This window comes from Rhinatrema bivittatum, chromosome 6, assembly GCF_901001135.1.
Source record: "Rhinatrema bivittatum chromosome 6, aRhiBiv1.1, whole genome shotgun sequence".
Lineage (NCBI taxonomy): Eukaryota > Metazoa > Chordata > Amphibia > Gymnophiona > Rhinatrematidae > Rhinatrema > Rhinatrema bivittatum.
This window is the reverse complement of record NC_042620.1, coordinates 62,463,857-62,485,024: the sequence shown is the minus strand read 5'-3', so window position 1 is coordinate 62,485,024 and position 21,168 is coordinate 62,463,857. Positions and strand designations below refer to the sequence as shown.

General features: G+C 43.4%; 1 protein-coding gene across 3 annotated transcripts in view; it reads right to left on the bottom strand.

The window, feature by feature from the left end:
- KYNU (kynureninase) overlaps positions 1–21,168 on the bottom strand; it is a 227,840-nt gene that overhangs the window by 14,258 nt on the left and 192,414 nt on the right. For 2 of the 3 annotated variants that reach the window (XM_029605405.1, XM_029605407.1), the window contains exons 13-14: positions 20,444–20,529; positions 764–994 (exon numbers count right to left, since the gene is read on the bottom strand). In XM_029605405.1, the coding sequence (XP_029461265.1) occupies positions 764–994; positions 20,444–20,529 (317 nt within the window). The remainder of the gene's footprint in view (positions 1–763; positions 995–20,443; positions 20,530–21,168) is intronic. The other variant, XM_029605408.1, reaches the window with a different exon arrangement.

Sequence of the window (21,168 nt, the reverse complement as noted above, 5' to 3'; positions counted from 1 at the left end):
TAGCATGGGTGGTATGATAGTTCTTAAATAAAATCTTTATAAATCTTACAGCATTGCTTTAAAAAGGTCAAAGGTCATAACAGAACATTAGAGAGACTCATGATTGTCTCCACCTTCTCAGCATATTCCCCTCAGCATGACTTAATGCCACCTGCTCGGTCCCTCTTCCTCCTCTCCCCTCCCTCTGTTCTACTGCCCGCTCCTCCTTTCCCTCTCTCCTCACTGCTACCCGCTATCCTTTAGGGCCCCCACCTACGCCCTATTTAACTCTCAGGTTCTTAGTGATACCCTTTCGACGCCTTATTTCATGCAACGCCTTTCACCACTATTTTGCTTTTCTTTTATATTCGTTATTTGTCGACTTGTGACCTATTACCACTGTTTGCTGTTCTATTTATACTTGTTATTTATAATTGTTTTATATTGTTATTTACATTTGTTATTTATATTTGATGTTCTATTTATACCTGTTATCTATACTTGTTAATTGACGACTTGTTTTAATGTAACGCCATTACCGTGATTGTTCTGTTTCAATGGAAACCGATATGATTTGATATTTTTTTCAAGAATGTCGGTATATAAAAACTCTAAATAAATAAATAAATAAATAAAGAAGAAAGATATAGCAAGTGATGTTTTGGTTAATTACCTGTCAGTGAACAATTAGGCTTTACCCATTTTCCAAATGTATATCATGAAGACTTCCACAAAAAATAGAAATATAACTAAAATAGACATGCATATTAAACCAATTACTTACAACAACTCCTTTTTTTTTAAGTTCCTTATACACAGCTTTGATTGGAAGAGAGAAATTTAGGGAGAGCTGGCATCCCCTTTCTTCAATATTACATGGTGTGATTATATTTACAAATGGTTTCTCTAGATTTGCTTTATCTTCTGTGTAGTAATACTTGATCAGATACTCAAGATAACCAGTAAGAAGAACAGATTTCTCTCTTAGTGCTTTCATAGTAGCTTGACCAAAGATCTGTGGAAGTTAATTAAAAAGGATAAAAAATTTGAAACAAAAATAAGCTGGAATAAAACAAAACACAATTTCAAACCTGGAAACAAATTGTTCTGAAAGTTGTACATGGATAACAGAACATGTTTATTCTATTTTAAGTCTCCCTGCATGCTAAGCTATTATTCTATACCATAGGAATATTTGAACAAATATGATTTAGCAGCTGTTCTATTAATCAAAATAACTGATACTCGAAAAATGAAACTGAAAAAGAATAGAATATTTTTATTTTAAAATCTTAACTGGAGCAGAAAAAAATGATTAATGAAAGAAAATTGGTTAGAGTCAAGACCCTAGCATTTTAACATAACAAGTACAAATGCCATTTATTCTTTACTGCTGTGTTTTACTTCATCATGTAAATGAAACTAATCACAAACAGTAGATGTTCATTTTTGAGTGAATCAAAAAATATAATTGTGTGCTGAGATAAATTTTAATGTGGTTACATTTCAACAAGAAATTTAAGAAACTTCAAAGAGATGAATGTAACTCATCATGGATGGGCTCCACCTTAATCAGGGTGGAACAAAGCTGCTGGTGCCAACCTTTAAAAAGGAGATAGAGCAGCTTTTAAACTAGAACAAAGGGGAAAGCCGACAGTCGCTCTGCAGCATATGGTTCGGAGAGAGGTATCTTCAAAGGATACTAATGATGCGTTAGAATTAGGCCATCCCAACAGTGAGGTTCCAATAATAAGAAAAGTAGTCCAAGTGCCTGTAATTAAAAATGTACCTGAGCCAAAATATGCCAATTTCACTATCAATTAAAAAGCAGAACAAAAATACAAACAAAAAACACTTTCAAATGTTTTTATGCTAATGCCAGATGTCTAAGAAGTAAGATGGTAAACTCATGACATAGACTTAATTGGGCCTAATTCTCTAGTAACTCAAGCAAAGAAATCAAATACATTTGTTTGACACAATCTGCCAAATACAGTTGCTTCAGATCTTGCAACCAATTGGATTGTAGATGTTTCACTGTCCCTTCCTTCCATAGAGCTTCCATTAATTTTCCCACCAGTGAGATAATATCTATGGTTTCCAACCTCCTCTCTGTTACTACTTTTGTGAAGAGGAGTCACCATTCCCGTCTCCAAAGATGTATTTAACAAGTTCTTCATTGAACCCAAATGAAAAATACAAAACCAACTATCCAAAAAAATTGTACCCAGATAACATATAACAAAAAGAAAAAGGGAAAATGCAAATAATTTTATAATATATGTGGCCTCCCATTCTGGCCACCAGATATCACTGACCCTGTAGTATAACACTCTAGTATGGAGCCATCTATAATCCTCAGTTCTGCCACCTGGCAAGTCGGGATTGGATGCTCAAGACTATTTAGCTCAGCTATTTTACTACAATGGGAGTTCAGTTTGAGCAAGCAAGAGAATAGTAAAGATGTTTAAGTTTTACACTCTGGTGAGGCCTCCCAACTTCACCCAGAAGGAGTTTCTTTTAGAAAGGATAATTCACCGTGCATTCCCTGCCAGAGGTCCTTCTTCTAATTTACAGAGATATAGATTTTAAGCCTGATACCCTTTAGAGGCAAAAGGACTCCCACCAGAGGACCATGGGGCTACCCAGAAGTCAGAAAAATGGACACCTATTTACCTAGAGCCAGATATGTACCAACATTCAGATATAACTTCAATATTATGGATGGATGGACTTTAATTTATGAGTATTAATCAGTAAACTTTTATTTAATACCCAGAGCTGGTCTCGTCTGAGTTATTACAGCCTTTCATCTCATGGGAAGCACCAATACAGTATACACACACCTGGAACCTTTTAACATCATCTAGGCCACAAATGAGAGTTTACCTCCATAAAAAGAATCCCTCCCCCCCCCCCCCCCCCCCCCCCAGGGATTGAGGGTCAAGTTTGGGATGGAATTGCTAGCTGGAGCAGCCCCTGAAGAAACAAATTAGTTAAGTGCTCTAAGCAGCCACAATCCTCCAAAATGGGTTACATAAAATTTACACACTATTTATTAAATTTTCAATACATGAAATATGTGAGATATTTGAAAATGAATATAAAAATATAAAAACAGCCACTCAAACTACTCACATACATCCAAATCCATACATTACCAAATAATTCACATAGATCAATTATCCAATTAAAAATTACTTCATGGCACGTGCACATGGACGCGCTGATTTTATAATGTGCGCAAGCCGGCGTGCACATGTTATAAAATCCCATGGCTGCACGCACATGCGTGCCAGATTTTATAATCCACACACGCCATGTGCGGGCTGCTCGCACAAGGGGGGGAAGACATGCAATTTTCGCGAGGCGATGCATCCCAGCCTTCCCCAGTTCCCTCCCAGTCCACTCCAATTAAGGAGTGGACTGGGAGGGAACTTCGCTACCTCCCTATCTAACCTCCCTTCCCCCTTCCCCTCTCCTCTCCTCCCCACCCCCTAAACCCTACCTTTTCCTTGTTTTCTTCTTTATTTTGCAACTCCTGAGCTGAAGTAAGTTGCCGGTGCGCAAGTATCCAGGAAAGCCATCAATAGTGCTGTCCCGGCCTGCCTCCAGTCCATCCTGCCCAGAACACTCCCCCCTGGCCCGCCCATTCCAAGAAGCCCAGCACTTGAGTGCATACAGGCCTTTACACGCCGAGCCTCTTGGAAAATCAGTACTTATTTCCTTCTTATCCCAACAGTCCTGTCCCAGGTTCAATGTTTCCTGCACAAATCTGTCAGAATCCTCATTTTTTTAACATGGATTTTCTCTTTCCCAGCCTGTATTTCCCAAAGGAATTTCATATACCCCAGTAGTTAAAACTGCTACATACCAAGAAGTGATCTGTCCAATCAACTTTTCAAGCCCATTGATTGTTAAACCTCTCATCTGACATGCCTTCTCTGAGGCAAACAACAAATCTAGCATATATCCCTTTTCATGTGTCCCTCCTTGAACCATCTAGGAAATGCCACCATTACCCACACAAGGTAAAACATACTGAACTTTAACAGAATCATAGCTTTCAGCATGTAAATTAAAATCACCCATTACTACTAAATAACAGTATATTAAAGCAAGATCTAAAATTGCCTCCAAGATAACATAAATCTGAGGTTCAGTTAACCCAGTTGGGCTGGGTCCTGAAAGTCTAGCTTGATTAATATACTTTTGTACCCTGTTACTTGGTCTAAAAATATTCTCTTTAAAGGAAGGGAATCTCTAAAAACAATGGCTACACTCCCTCTTTTCTTCCTACCAGGTCTATGAATAGTATAACCCTTGGGGCACATTTGTGAGATGACGGTGGATCACTTGTGTTCCGGTTCCTGTGATTCAAGTTCCTGTGGTTCGAGTCTCCATCTTCAGTTCCTGTGGTCCGTGTCTTCATCCTCAATTCTAGAGGTCCTTGTCTCCAGTGTCTGGTCTTTCAACAGTTCTTCTGATCTTTGTCTTCCTGCCCTGCCTTCCCATCCCTATGGACTGATTCCCCGTTTTGACCTCGGCCTTCTTCTGGATGCTCCCTGCTTGCTGTCTACCACTGACCACTGTCTGACTCTCAGACCTCCCTGCTTGCTGCCTGCTACTGACCAGTGCCTGACTCTTGGACCTTCTTGCTTGCCACCTGCCACTGACAACTTCCTGACTCTTGGACCTTCCTGTTCACTGCCTGCTTCTGGACATAGTCTGCTTCCAGATTCTCCTCATCCATTCCTGCTCCAACCTAGAAGCCTCAATGGATCTGTCCACCTGCAGAGGCCCCTGCCTAAGACCTGTTGGGTCTGGCACCCAAAGGCTCAACCTGAGGGGAACCTGGGCTGGTATAAGCAAAGCTCCAGTCGGACCTCCGCCTCATCCAGGTCCTCCTGCCAATGGTGGGGACCTGCAGGGCTCCTCCCTGCAGATTATGTCAACTCCACCTTGAACTAAGGGTCCACGCCCACAGTACTGGCCCACCCACACCTCTATCAGAACTCTGCCTGCAGGATCTTCTTATTCTCAACCCTGTGATTTGCATTCATTAGTTTTCTTGCTTTTTCTAAAAGGGTGTGAGGTTGGGATCCCCTGCAAGCACAAACCATACACTATTCAGAACTCTAAGCTGGTCTTTAAGGAAGTTCTGGCATAAAATTTTCAGGATTTATATAGAAGAAAAGTTTCCTTCCTTTAGGGATGAACATGAGGTTTAGTTTCAAACAATGTAAGCAGATTCAGAAAAAATAATCACAGCCTTGTCTGGTCTAGATTCTCATTATCCAGTTACATAGAAATCTAGTAATTCATCTTACAGGCATAAAAACACTTACATCCTAAAGCTGAGTGCATGGTGAGTCTCCTTCAGCCTATTATAGCTTGGCTCGATAGCCTTCAAATTGCTAAGAACACATTCCTGGAGTCCCAGAGCCCCTTTAGAAGCCCTGAGGAACAATGCAATCCTCAGGGGTGGGGATGTGATTCTAGTCTTCAGACTGCTAGCAAGCCATTTAGGCTTGCTCGCTTTCAATTGCTCATAGCCACACAATGGCTTGAGGGAAGAGCTTCAGCTTCTCATCCCAACAATCTACCAACTCAAGACTAATCAGAATTTTTTGCCTAATAGGAGGCTACTTTTGGGCATAATCTGTTATGATGGCTATCTGGTTTCCTTGTTGTTATTTACTATGTGGAATGCAAACACCATCACATACAAACAAATACTTTCACTCTATCAGATGTTCTATTGCCCAAATGTATGGGCAATAGAACATGAAAAGGAAAACACCAAAACATTGTACTCAGAAGATGAATTACAGTTCTCCAATAACCCTACTCTCAACACTGACAAATACAGATCAAGAAAAGTTAACATTTTTACTTTTGAGAGATAAATGTGACATTTTGCAATATTTTTCAATCCCCAAATGATTTTTTACGACATAATAAAATACATTTTTCAGGGTAATATTCATGACCCCATAGAACAAGCAATATCAAACATGACTCTACAAAATATCAGAAGGTATGTATTGCAGGTTATTTTTATCTTAGTATATAACATGAAAATAAGACAGATTAAACATAGGATATGTTTTTATAATAGCCAATATATTTGGAATAACAGCATACTCTAATACTTATGGCCTTAAATATCTGCCTTGATGGAAATAAGAGAAATATCTAGTGATACAGCCAAAAATAGAGCCTTTTTTTGTACCTCACATGCATTGTGCTTTTGAATAAACTCATATCTCACTACATTGAAAAATTAGTTCATAAAGTTTACAAATAGGTAAAGAACATATCTGCATAGAGTAATACATTGTGGTTGCTGTTTCACAATTTCTGAAGAAAGAAAAGCAAATAAATCATTTCCTATGACCTAAAACATTCCAACTAGTCATGCTGCACAGCAATGCTAATATAGAGTGTGCTTTAGTAAATGTTCTTTAATATATATTATTGGTAGCATTGCATAACAAGTAAACAATGTATTTTCATGTTACATATATTAAGGGCATAATTTAATATAGTTTTTCTCCAACCCTGTGTCTATGGGAAAATACTTTCATGAATCATCTTTTATTTATTTATTTATTTAACAGTTTTTTATACCGACCTTCATAGTAGATAACCATATTGGATCGGTTTACAAATAACAGAGGGTATAACTGAAGGAACAATTCAGGTAAACAATAGATAACAATAGATAGGAAACATAGAAACATAGAAACATAGAAACATAGAAATGACGGCAGAAGAAGACCAACCGGTCCATCCAGTCTGCCCAGCAAGCTTCACACATTTGTTCTCATACTTAACTGTTTCTCTTGGCTCTTAGTAACCTTATGTTCTAATTCCCTTTTCACCCCCACCATTAATGTAGAGAGCAGTGCTGGAGCTGCTTCCAAGTGAAATATTAAGTTTGATTAGTTGGGTAAGCGGCAGCATAGCTCTCTGCCATGAAGCAGAGGGCAATGCTGGAAATGTGTGAAGTATCAGTTTTTCTTTTCCCCTGTCATTGAAGCAAGGAGTCATGCCGGACATGCACCGAAAGTGAAGAATGCCTTGAAAGTCACATTAACTATCATCAAATATTGAAAAGCCTAATAATTGGTAATACCTATAAGCCCATGAACCCATCCCTGTTTTTTTTTCTTTTTTTCTTTTCTTTTTTTAATTGGGAGATGGATGCCCTTCATCCTTCTACTCTGTGAAGGTGGACACCTACCACCGGCCACTGGCATCCCGCTCCGTTAATGCCTGTGGCTACTGCCGCTCCATGCAGTGTTTTACTACCTGCTCTTTATATGCGTCCTCTAGAACTGATGGATCCCATCCCTGGGTTTTTTTATTATTTATTTAATTGGGAGATGACAGCCCTCCATCCTTCCGCTCCGGAAGTCAAAGTTACAATCAACTGGAATCGAGAACTTGGAAGCTTAAACAAGCTGGAAAGAAGATAAAGGTAGGTAATAAATATAAAAGATACGATAGTGAGTACGGGTTAAAGCTTGAAGGTGCTTTAACCTGGCGGTGTCAGAGTCCATAGATCAAGAAGATAAATGCCAAAGGCCGGTTGAGAGTTAAGGGCCATATTGTGGCCCATAATATGCCATACTAGTACCTCCATTATTTTAATTAGGTAATACAAATAAAGTCTACCTGACAACTTGTACTTAAATGTCCCATTTTTGTAATTAACTTCAAAAATGTTTTGATATGCACAATAATCAACTTATTCTTTTCAGCTATATGTAATAATTGAACTGTGCTACATGAATACTGTCTTTGCTGTCTGCTTTTATATACATATATAAAATAAATAAATAAATATCAAACCTAGTACTAATATAATTAGATAGCACGGAATCCAAACTGTGTTTGCATATTTGGAACTTTTCATCCCTCTTTACAAATAGGATGCATTATCTCAATGGTTATGGGAACTGGGATTTGCTGATAGTTATAGTTATTTCAATATTCCCTGTGCCACTGCACTAACAATTAGTATTTCGAAATCCTAAATTCTGGTGCCAAAAGGCTAAAGTGCACATAAAAGGAAGAGTCTCTAAGCAGTTATCAACTCTCATCATCTAAGGTTCCCTGCAGAGGATATAATGAAACAGGCTCAAAGAAGCTGAGGCAGAGATGCTCTGTTTCCCAGTCATAAGATCATAGCACCTCTATGGAAAAATAAAGTCACAAATATGAGGTTATTATATTGTCTATGTATTAATACAAGTGAGTTTTCAAAATAAGACCTCTGTGTAGAACTTCTCTTTTTAAATCTGGGTTGCATATGTTTAGACTGCCAGCTTTTAAAATTGTGACAGAAATGACATATAGGGATGTGCTTTTGTTTGTTTCCTCTCATTTAGTGTGCACTATACAAAATAAAACCAAATGAAAAATAAAACATGATAGAAAACAATTAACATTTTCCCCTGTGTACCCCTTAAACTCAAAGTGTTACTGCTAATCATGACATCATCATACAGCTATTCCAGAAGGAAAAAGTGGAGTAGAATCCCACACTCAATGATTGATTCGAGAAAACAGCAGAGTGTAGGGTCAATAAAGGTCCCTATAAAAGTCTAATAATTTACAGTACTTTATTCAAAGGACAACTCCTCTAGTTTAAACACTCTCAATTAGCAGTCTGTAAAAATGTCCCCCGTCATGGATCCCGTGTTTCGCCCAAAGGCTGCGTTGGGAGGGACAACGGCAGAGAGTTCAGTGCTTTCTTTGTGTTAGATGTCGACATAAGAGGAGTGCAAAAGCCATGAATATGAGGAGTGCCATTGTCCCTCCCGATGCAGCCTTTGGGTGAAACGCGGGGTCCATGTCAGGGGACATTTTTACAGACTGCTAATTTTAGAGTATTTAAACTAGTTGTCCTTTGAATAAATTACTATAAATTATTAGACTTTTATAGGGACCTTTATTGACTCTACACTCTGCTGTTTTCTCATATCATCATATAGCTGTCAATTAATGTTTGATGATGTCATAAGGAAATAGAAACCCTTTGAATTTCTTAAGTCATTTTCAGAATGCAATTACGGAGTGCATGAAAACTGATCTATTTCTGTCAAATTATGCAAATGACTTCAAGATCCCAGAATAAACAAGCTTCATATTTAAGACTTTTGCTGTGTCTCTCTTACTGCTGTATAGTACTTTATAGAGCCCATTTCAGTAAAAGGCACTCATGACATCCAGATCATACTATTATAATGGGTTGAATATGGGGATTTGTCATGTGACAGGGGCAAGATCTGGGGACCTGGACCAAAGACATGTGGCCATGATCCGATCCCCAGATCTTGCCCCTGTAATATGACAAGGGCAAGATCTTGTCATTGCCATTTTGGCACTACCTTTGCAGATGCACTGATTTTGAGATATTGGGATGTGGGGAGGGCAGAGGGCCACTAGGCCACTACCATCATATTTGGTCTGTTGGTGGATGGGAAGGGACTTGGGGGGGGGGGTGCCTTATTGGCTTAACTTTCTAATGGAAAGAGAAGCAGGAGATAGGAAGCTTACTATTTGTGAGGAGGGTTTGTATAAATAAGAAGCTGAGTGGCTGGTGAGGCATTGTCGAATGACAACGTTTCCATTCTATTTGATTTATTTTTTTAGTGGTCCCGGGTTGAGCTGGAGGTCTAATAAGACCCCCGGTGAATTTTTGTTTCATTATTTCAAGGAACGGCATGTTGGGCTGCGGGGCCCTGTAAGGCAATAGAAGCCTCGTGTATTGGGGGCCATCATAGCTCTTTGTAGAAGTCTCTGGTGCATTCTTTTGTCTCACAAACCTTTTTCCACAAGTCACAGGAATCCATCGATACAGCCGCAATATTTACTAAGGGAGGGACAAAATATTGTGGGGCTGCCCCCCTGTGATAATGGTCCCTTCTCATGATAAAATATAGCGGCTTAGGGAATCTAGGCCACTGGATGAAAAGTTTCATTTTGATGCCCTTTTCAAATGTTATACCTAATCTTCAAGGCTCTGTTCAATATGGGCTCAATGATTTTGAAGACTTTATTGAAACCTTACATCCATGTAAGAATAGTGTGATCTATGAATGGTTTGTTGATGTTACTTTCCTTGGCAGAATTTCATCTGACACATACCAGAAAGAGGGCCTTCTCTTATGCCATGCCTAGTTTATGGAACTCCTTTCCATGGGAATCCAGACTCATCTAGGAATATATATGCCATTCAGGTGGGCAATAAAAGGTTGGGTTTTTAAAAAGTTGTTTGCCTGATTATTGGAATTATATTTTGATTTCATATATTTTTTTTCTATCTTTATAATTTATATTTTGTTAAAAAAGTTTGTCTACATTTACCCATTATGGCACTAATGTTATTTTGTCTTGAGTGTTATATTTTAAAATTGCTTTTGTGTGCCTGACTCTGTATAGGGGTGTGCAGCAGGAAATTTATTTTAAATTCATTTCATGGGGACCCTAATTTGTTTCTTTGGTTTCAAAACAAAATAAAATTCATTTTTTAGTTTGATTCATTTTGGATTACCTTTAAAATCAAAGGGGGAAGCATTATAGGAAATAGCCTATACTGGGCTTCAGAATAAGGGTTTTCTAATCTGTTCTCTGAAAACTTGTGGGAAGAAATCAACAGGAGTGGGAAAGAACTCCAAGGTAACTAGTGAGACTGAGGAAACTGGAAAATGACACCAAAAGTGGCATGAATAGCCTTCGACTCCATAAAGGGGCAAAGGGGTACCAGCATTGGCAGGATTTTACCCAGTCACTGTAAGAGAAGGAAAGAAGCAGACAAAGTGGGAAGAACACCCCAAGGCTCCAAAAGAGAGAACCAGCAACAGTGCCATAAATTCTTGATGGCATCTCATGTGGCAAATTGGCACCAAAAGTGACATTAGCACATCCTAAGGCAGCATAAAAGGGGTTCAAAAATGGTTTGGATAAGTTCTTGGAGGAGAAGTCCATTAACTGCTATTAATCAATTATACTTAGGGAATAGTCACTGCTATTAATTGCATCAGTAGCATGGGATCTTCTTGGTGTTTGGGTACGTGCCAGGTTCTTGTGGCCTGGTTTGGCCTCTGTTGGAAACAGGATGCTGGGCTTGATGGACCTTTGGTATGACCCAGCATGGCAATTTCTTATGTTCTTATGTAAAAGAATGCAGTAAAACTTCCAAGGCAGGCACTGATAAAGGAGCCAAGCAGCACAATGAGTGGCTGGAAGGCTCCAAAACAGCATGAGAGGTACAAAGCAACCCCCTCCCCCCAGACTGGCAAGATGTTAGCTCTGGGGTACGACAGCAAGGCACAGTGGCAAAGGAAACTTCAAGGTGTAAGGTCTGGGCATGGAAGCAAGGCTGAGGGGCACAAAGATTCCCAAGGTGCAGGATGGAATTTAGATTTTCTTGTAGAATGGGTTTGCCCAGTGTAAAGGTTATTATCACTAGAGATGTGCTTCGTTTTTCGCCCGAATTAGGAAATTGCACGAAATTTCCTAATTCGTTGCGGTTTCGGAGGTCCCAAAACCCAAAATGAAATTTCCCCGAATATCGGGGAAATTTCGTTTTTCGGGTTTGCCTGGGGAGAGGGGCACAATTTTTTTTTTAAATTAAAAACCACCCCAAACCACCCCAAACATTTAAATTAACTATAATACACCACCCCCCCCCCCCCGATCCCGATCCCTCCCTAAGACTTACGAACATCACTGGTCCAGCGGGGTCCCGGGTTCCATTTGCCCTCCGTGCCCGGTACTGCAAGCCTTGCGCCTCAAAATGGTGCCGAATAGCCTGAACTACCATGTCACAGGGGCTTTCGGCGCTATTGGTCAGCCCCTGTCACATGGCCATCGGCGCCATCTTGTGCTCCTATCATGTGACAGGAGCTGACCAATGGCGCCGAAAGCCTCTGTGACATAGTATGGGCAAAGGCTATTGGCGCCATTTTGGTTACTGGCAGCCGAAAACGAAATCGCTCCCGGACCCCTGCTGGACCCCCAGGGATTATTGGCAAGCCTTGGGGGGGTCAGGAGCCTGACCCCCCCAAGGCTTGCCAATTGGGGGGGTCCTGTCACATAATAGGAGCACAAGATGGCGCCGATGGCCATGTGACAGGGGCTGACCAATAGCGCCGAAAGCCCCTGTGACATGGTAGTTCAGGCTATTCGGCACCATTTTGAGGCGCACGGCTTGCAGTAGCACATCGGGCACGGAGGGCAAATGGGACCCAGGACCCCGCTGGACCACCAGGGATCTTCGTAAGTCTTGGGGAGGGATCGGGATGGGTGGGGTTGTATATATATACGAAAATGCTTCTAAATGTTTTTAAATGCTTGGGGTGGGGTTTTTTTTTTAGCTTCGTTTACCGATTCGTTTTTCGGCCCGGTTTCGGGTTTCCTCGTTTCGTTTTTCGAAAAAACGAAATGAGAAAACCCGAATTGTACCACGAAGTATCCAAACCGAAAAACGACCCAGTAGAAAAAAACGAAGCACATCTCTAATTATCACACAGGTTTCTCTAATGATTATGGGGTCTTCCTGGAAAGTAGTGACACTTCTTTACTTACAGACTATTTCCCAGATCACTGAGATACCCTTAGCCTGTTCTATTTCCTGATCTTCTGGTTTTTCATGAAATCTCTGGCACGGCTATAAATTTTATCACATTCAGAACATTGCAATAGTTATGCCTAAACATCTTTTGACTTGTGCCAGTATTTTCTCCTTCAGAATGAGGGATTTTGGGGGCAAAAATAAACCTTCCCATATCCTGTACCTGAACTCTGGTTGTTGCACTTCCTCATTTATTGGTTTTGCTTAAGTTCCCTTTTACTACTTCAACCTTTTATGGCATTCAGTTCAGTAAATGATTTCTCTTGAGCCTCTTTTGTCTTGTAACAGCAGTTCTTCCATTAAATGAAGGCTTTTTGGAACAAACCAACCCAATTTAATCAACAGACTTGGAAAACCAGGCTGAGATTGTTGGAGGAAAGCCACTGTATGTTGTGAGAACCATCAAAACAGCACCCCGTTAGGGATATGCATTTGTTTTGAACGAATGCGCAATCCGCAACGTATAGGCCCTATTCGTTGCATTTGTGGGGTTCCGAAACGTATGGCAAACCCCCACGAATGCAACGTATCACTAACAAATAAAACCCCCACCCTCCTGACCCCCCCAAGACTTGCCAAAAGTCCCTGGTGGTCCAGCGGGGGTCCCGGAGCGATCTCCTGCACTTGGGCCGTCGGCTGCCGGTATTCAAAATGGCGCCGATAGCCTTTGCCCTTACTATGTCACAGGGGCTGCCGGTGCCATTGGTCGGCCCCTGTGACATAGTAAGGGCAAAGGCTATTGGGCCGTCGGTATTCGTATTTGTCAGGATCCAAATCCATTGCATCCGTTCTCGGGGGACCCCGATCCGTTCATTAGTTACATATGTATTCATTTCCCCTAAAAAACCCCATCCCAACCCTTTAAATTTAATTAACTATAAACCCCCATTCTCCTGACCCCCCCAAGACTTGCCAAAAGTCCCTGGTGGTCCAGCGGGGGTCCCGGAGTGATCTCCTGCACTCGGGCCGTCGGTTGCCGGTATTCAAAATGGCGCCGATAGCCTTTGCCCTTACTATGTCACAGGGGCTACCGGTGCCATTGGTCGGCCCCTGTCACATTGCTCCTACCATGTGACATGTGTTTTTTTGGGGGAAACAAATACATATGTAACTAATGAATGGATCGGGGTCCCCCGAGAACGGATGCAACAGATTTGGGTCCCGACGAATACAAATACCGAATGGGACAAATTTGCCCCTGCTGCACATCCCTATTGGTCTCCCTACTGTACTAACTCTATCTGCCCGCTTCAATTAATTCAGAATTCAGCTGCCTGTACAGTAAAAATTCCACTCATCGCAAGCATATCATGCCTATCCTTCACTCTTTGCACTGGTTACCTATTTCTTTTCGTGTCAGGGCTTCTACGTCACGAGATGCTGTTGCTATGCTCCCGCTCAGGATATGGCTCAGCACCTCTACATTACAGGACTGTGTCTCTGTGTCCCCACTCCTTGGGGTATTTCTCAGCACTTATAAATCACAGGTTCTTGCTACTGCACTGCCGCACCTCAGGCAATGCCTCAGTGCTTCTACTCCACTAGAACCTGTTACAGTGGACCCCCTGCACATAGCCTGCTTCAACTTGCTATTACTCAGACCTCTGCTCCTGCACTTCCTTCCCACAGGGCTTGCCCCAGGTAGTCCTGCTCTACTGTCTCCAGAACTGCGGAAGCATCTCATCACTTGAGGCCTTCTCTCTCTCTCTCTCCTCGAGTGTTCCTCATCTTTGGACTGAATCTGACCTGTCTGACACTCCCTGCTTCCAGCCGCCTGTGTCCTTCGGGACCACCTACTCAGAGGCCCACCTAAGACCAACCGGCCCCGGCACCCAAGGGCTCAACCTGCGGGGAACGAGGACAGGTATTGGTGAAGTTCCTGTCTGCCTCTGCTCCTGGCCAGCTTCACCTCCCAATGGTGGGGACCTGCGGGGCTCAACCCTGCAGGTAGCGCCTCAAACCTAAGGGTGAGGGTCCACAAATCCTAACAGATTGCCAAGTCCATGGACATGGTGGAGGTCTCAGCAATACAGGCCATTCCTGGCCTGGCACAAAAGATCATTGAACAACAAAAGATCCTGGAAACTCTAGCGGTAGCAGTGGAGAACCTTAGCACCCATCTAGATGCCACCATTGCGGTAACTGAGTCGCCTCCTATGTCCAACACCTCGGTTCCCATGCCAGTTCCACGGCCAACCATTCCACTACCGGCATCTCCATGTTTCTCTGGAAAACCCCTGTTGTGCCAGGGTTTTCTGAACCAATATAATATGCACTTCTGCCTTCAGACAGCCTATTTCCCAGACGTGGTCACCAAGACTGTCTACATCCTTTCTCTCCTGGATGGTAAGGCCTTGGCCTGGTCCTCATCCCTCTGGGAGCGTGCAGACCCTATTCTCTGAGACCTGGCCGAGTTTCTTGCCCTGTTTTGTTCTATCTTCGATGACCTGGGCAGACAATCTGCGTCTGGATCCACACTCTTTCTCCTCCGGCAGGGCACTAGGTCCCTGGTGGGCTATGTCGAGTTCCGAACCTTGGCATCGGAACTACACTGGAACCTTGATTGTTTTAGATTCATCTTCCTCGAGGGATTGAGCTCTTGAATCAAGGATGAGCTGGTGGCCCGCAAACTACCTTCAATACTGGACTCTCTTTTTGATCTTGCTGGGCGGATTGACCGGTGTCTCCAGGAACATTTACAAGAATTACAAGATTCAAAGAAATCGGCTGCAAGCTGTCGCCGCATCTAATACTCCCCTTCTCCCAGGGCGGACTCGGCTCCCCAGGCCAAAACTGGAGAGGATCCCATGCAAATGGGTTGGAGTAGGCTCATGCCCAAAGAATGACGACAACGCCAGCTATCTGGCCTCTGCCTATATTGCGATAAAAACGGACACAGTCTGGCTGTCTACCCCATGCAGGATGCCTGCTCCTAGGCCTGAATTCCCCATCTCCTCCATTAACACTTCTGGTCTCGATCAAGGTAGACAATTAAGAATTCCATACCCTGGCTCTTGTAGACTGAGGAGCTGTGGTCAATTTTATCTTGAAACAGCTGACGGAACATCTTCGGATTCCCACCATTCGCACCCCGGTGCCCTGCTCTTTTCATCTGTCCATGGTGAACCCTTGCCTGGCCGGGTCACCCACACTACTGCTCCACTCCATCTCCGTACTGGGTCCATGCATGTAGAATCCATCACTTTCATGTTCTGGATAAGGCCATACACCCGTTGGTCCTAGGCTTGCCGTGGCTACAACAGCATACCCCCCAGTTTGACTGGGCTACCTTGTAGTTCTCCCGCTGGGGTCCCTCCTGCCATTCCAACTGTTTGGAGCCTGTATCACCTCAGCCTTGTCTTAGTACCTCGCTCCTTCTTCCTGGCCTTCCACCTCAGTATTCAGCCCTTGCAGACATGTTTTCCAAAAAAGCCGCTGACACTCTGCCACCGAACCACGCCTATGATTTCGCTATCAACCTCCTACCCAACACCAAGCACTCTGGGGCAGAATTTACCCGCTGTCGCTCACCAGAACCCAGGCCATGTTGGAGTACATCCGCGAGAACCTGGCCAAAGGGTTGATCCGACCTTCTAAGTCTCCCGCCGGAGCGGGTTTTTTTCTTTGTGACGAAAAAGGATAGGACGCTCCATCCCTGCAATGGGAGTTGAATGAGATCACACAGAAGGACCATTATCCTCTATGTATCATCGCAGAACTTTTTGATAGTCTCTAAGGGGCCAAAATATTTTCCAAACTGGATCTCAGCGGAGCCTATTACCTGGTTCACATCTGTGAGGGTGATGAGTGGAAGAAGACATTTAATACCAGGGATGGCCACTATGAATACCTCATTATGCCATTCGGCCTCTGCAAAGCCCCAGCTGTCTTCCAAAACTTAATGAACGATGTTTTCAGAGACATGTTATACCGATGTGTCATGGTGTACCTCGATAACATTTTAGTCTTTTCCAAAGATCTGCAAAGTCATCGCCAAGACATCTCCTGCATTCTCCAATGTCTGCAAGATAACCAGCTGTATGCTAAATTAGAGAAAAGTTTGGATATATCGTGTCAAGCCAAGGCTTCAGAATGGACCTTGAGAAGCTGAAAAGCATTTGAGACTGGCCTCAGCCCACGGGCCTCCGATCTCTACAGAGATTTCATGGCTTTGCCAATTATTACTGGTCCTTCATCCATCACTACTTCTCCCTGGCAGCACCCCTAACGGCCTTAATCCGTAAAGTGGCAAATCCATCTCAGTGGCCACCTGAGGCCATTACTGCATTTCAGGACCTCAAAGCCACCTTTCTCCATGAGCCTTGTCTCAGACATCCCAATCCCAGATGCCCATTCATTGTGGAAGTCGACACCTCCGCTGAGGGAGTTGGGGCAGTCTTAAGCCAGTAGTCTGCTAATCACACCTTACATCCATGTTCCTTTATCTCCAAGCGCTTTTCTCCAGCTGAGCAAAATTATGCCATAGGAGATAAGGAGCTTCTGGCTATCAAGCTAGCCTTCGAAGAATGGCATCCCTGGCTAGAGGTAGCTCAGCATCAAATCACGGTGTACACTGACCAAAAAAACCTCGAGTATCTACACCGGGCCCAACACCTGAACCATCATCAGGCCTGCTGGTCTCTCTTTTTTACCTGATTTAATTTTCTGCTGTGCTCCGACCTGCCAACAAGAACTGCCGGGCTGATGCCCCCTCAAGATCATTTGATCTTGAAGATATTCTTGACCCTCCATGGCACATCATCGACCCTGCTAAAGTCATGCTGGCAGCCACGTACCCGGTCCCACCTGGGAAGACAGTAGTTCTGTGCCAGCTACGCTGGAGGGTTCTACGCTAGGCCCACGATTCCCTCATCGCAGAGCACCCTGGGCAGTCCAGGACTCTGGCCACCCTCCAACGCTTTTATTGGTGGCTGACCATGAGGAAGGATGCTTAGAACTATGTGGAGTCTTGTCCTGCATGCGCTCGCCACAAACACCTGGTGGGACACCCGTGGGGTCTATTGCAACCTCTGCCTATTCCTAGTGAGCCATGGACCCACATAGCGATGGATTTCATCGTCGACCTTCCACCTTCCAGTGGCAACAATACCATTTGGGTCATTGTGGACTGCTTTTCTAAAATGGCCCACATTGTTGCTCTGCCAGGCCTCCCATTGGTTCCACAACTTGACCAGCTCTTTATCTTCCACTGTTCTGGCTCCATGGACTTTCTAAGCACATTCTATCTGACCGCGGAGTTCAGTTCCCTACTCATTTCTGGAGATCTCTTTTTTAAAAATTCAACGTCTCCTTGGATTTTACCTCCGCATATCACCCCCAAGCCAATGGGCAAGCAGAGAGAACCAACAGGACACTCAAACAATTGCTTATGTTAATCTCCGGCAGAATGACTGGGCAGACCTGCTTCCATGAGTGGAATTTGCCTTAAATTTTTACCCATTGCCAGCCACCGGTTCTTTACCTTTTCAGGTAGTTTACGGATGTCAACCACGTCCTCCACTACCTCTACCTTTGTCTGTTCCTTCACCAGCGGCTCAGTCGACCACCCAGGAACTGCATCGGCTCTGGAAAGGTATAAAGCAGTTACTACTTAAAGCAGCCCAAAGGGCCAAGACGTTTTTCGATGTCCATTGCCGAGCGAGTCCTCAGTTCAAACCGGGCAACAAGGTGTGGCTCAGCACCCGGTATATATGTCTCAAGCTCCGGTCTACACGCTTCACACCTCGGAACATTGGTCCCTTTCCGGTGCTCTGCCATTTTGGCTTGGTTACCTACAAGCTCCGGCTTCCACCCTCGCTTAAGATCCATAACTCCTTCCATGTATACTTGTTAAAACCCCTGGTACAGTCTGGGTCCTCCAAGAAGACGCCTGAGCCACAACCACTTTCATCCGCAGCAGATATGGTATACCAAGTGGAAGAAGTTCTAGATGTGTGGAAGCGCGGGAAGAAATGGGAGTACCTACTTTCATGGGAATGCTTCGGGCTAGAGGAGAATAGTTGGGAACCAGCCACCAACATTTTAGATAGGGACCTCATCAAGCAAATCTATGCCACCCATCCTCAGAAACCGAAACCCCCGGGACGGTGGCCTAGGAGAAGGGGTGCTGATATGCCCACCAGCTGCAGCCACCAGCGGCTGGCTCAATTCACCCCATGACATGCTTGACCCTTTACTCCCAGTACTCTCATGGCCACAGCCAGTCACTGCCGCCGCGTTCCTCTGGGCTCCCTATGCTCCACGTGGCAGCTGGGATGCCGCCAACTAATGTTCTGACCCTGGGCCTCCCTAGGCGTGTGCACGTGCCATCTGTCCTCCCTTTAAAGGGCCAATGGCAGGAACTTCAGAATCGAATCCAGCTGATGACATCACTGACCCGGGATATTTAAGGACTACCTCCATCCACTGACTTGACAAGTTCCCTGGTTTCTAGCTGGTGCTTGTTCCAGTTCTCCGGATCTGTTGTTCCTGTTCTATGGATCCTTCTATGCTCGTCAGATTCCTGACTCTGCGCTCTAAACTCCTTGGATCCTGCTTCAGTGTTTTTACATCTGGGACCCTGCCTCGGCGTCCCGCTCCTCGCAGCCTGGCTCAACGCTTCTACATTTGGGACGCTGCTTCTGTGCTCCCAAGCCTCGGGTCCTGCCTCAGCACTTCTATATCTGGGACCTGTCCCAGCGTTCTTGCTCCTTGGGACCTGGCTCAGCACTGTTACATCACAAGATCCTGTCTCGGCGCTTCCACCCCTCGAGATCTGGGTTAGGGCTTCTACGTCACGAGATGCTGTCGCTATGCTCCCGCTCAGGATCTGGCTCAGCACCTCTACATTACAGGACTGTGTCTCGATGTCCCCGCTCCTCTGGGTATCTCTCAGCGCTTCTACTTCACAGGTTCCTGCTACTGCGCTGCTGCACCTCAGGCAGTGCCTCACCGCTTCTACCCCACTAGAAGCTGTCACAGAGGATCCCCCACTCATAGCCTGCTTCAACTTACTATTACTCAGACCTCTGCTCCTGCACTTCCTTCGCACCAGGCTTGCCCCATGCGGTCCTGCTTTACTGTCTCCAGAACACGGTAGCAGCTCATCACTTGAGGCCTTCTCTCTCTCTCTCTCCTTGAGGGTTCCTCGACTTTGGACTGAATCTGACCTCTCTGGCACTCCCTGCTTCCAGCCACCTGTGTCCTTCGGGATCACCTATTCAGAGGCCCACCTAAGATCAGCCTGCCCCGGCACCCAAGGGCTCATCCTGCGGGGAACGAGGGCTGGTACTGGTTAAGTTCCTGTCTGCTTCTGCTCCTGGCCAGCCTCACCTCCCGACAGTGGGGACCTGCGGGGCTCAACCCCGCAGGTAGCGCCAACCCCACCTCGGGGCAAGGGTCCACAAATCTTTACATTATCCTATTTATATATCTATCTCTTTTTGTAATATTATTATATTCATTTGGTTATACTTTGTATTTAATTATAGTATATTAACTGTATTATTTGTAACACATTTTATTATATCACGTCCTTTATATTTTGTTTGGTATTTTGCATTTTATGTCTGTTTGTAACTTGCTCTGAATTATTTTTTGAATGACTGAGAAACACATTTAAATAAGTAAATAGATAAATAATAAAAGACTTTACTTCTTTGTGGCAATAAAATAAATCTGTAATGCCTGCTATAGTTTTCCAGTACAAAAAAAGTAAATTGGTGCAGTCAGATATTGTTTTACCTCTTCTACTTTTTACTGTATTATTTAAATTATCTTATAAAAAATAGGGTTGCATTACGTAGAACAACTTACCTCTAAAGTAGCTTGCAATGCAGAAACCAATAACATTGAAGGATTTGAAAGTCGAAATCCATTGATTCCCGAACTTAGTTGTAATTCTGAATAATACAGAAATTAAAAATAAATTGTTTTTCATGAAATGAAGGCACTGACATAAAACTTTGCCTACTATCGAAATGAAATTTTTGAAGAGCTAGAAGGGAGTATGAGCCTGTTTGCCAATGATTCGGTAATATGCAGCAGAGCAGATATGACTAGGGACCTTCCTTTTTAGTTTTATTTCATTTTTCCTTGACATTTCAATGACATAACAAAATAAATTATTAGAAAAATGACTTTTCCCACTGATTTTTTTTTCCTGTGAGTTATAATAAAGTCATTTTTCTACTGAATGTTTTTGCCATAACATTGAAATTTCCAGGAAAAGTCAAATTAAAACTGAACATGAAGGTCCCTAAACACGAGGGATAGAGATGACTAAAGACAACTTTAAAATAAAAAACTGGAAAAATGGTCCAAGGTTAGGCAACTATACTTTAATCCAAAACCATGTTAAATACACTTGACGTGCCAAAAGGAAAGGGCTAAATCTTAGAGGGGAAGAATTAGAAATCACCAAGAAGGAAAGTCATTGTCTCTGAAAATGTCAAGATAGACAATCTGTTTAACAAAGCAGCTGAGAAAAGTTAACAGCATACTTGGATTTAGAAGAGGAACTATCACGTGTAGAAAAGAGA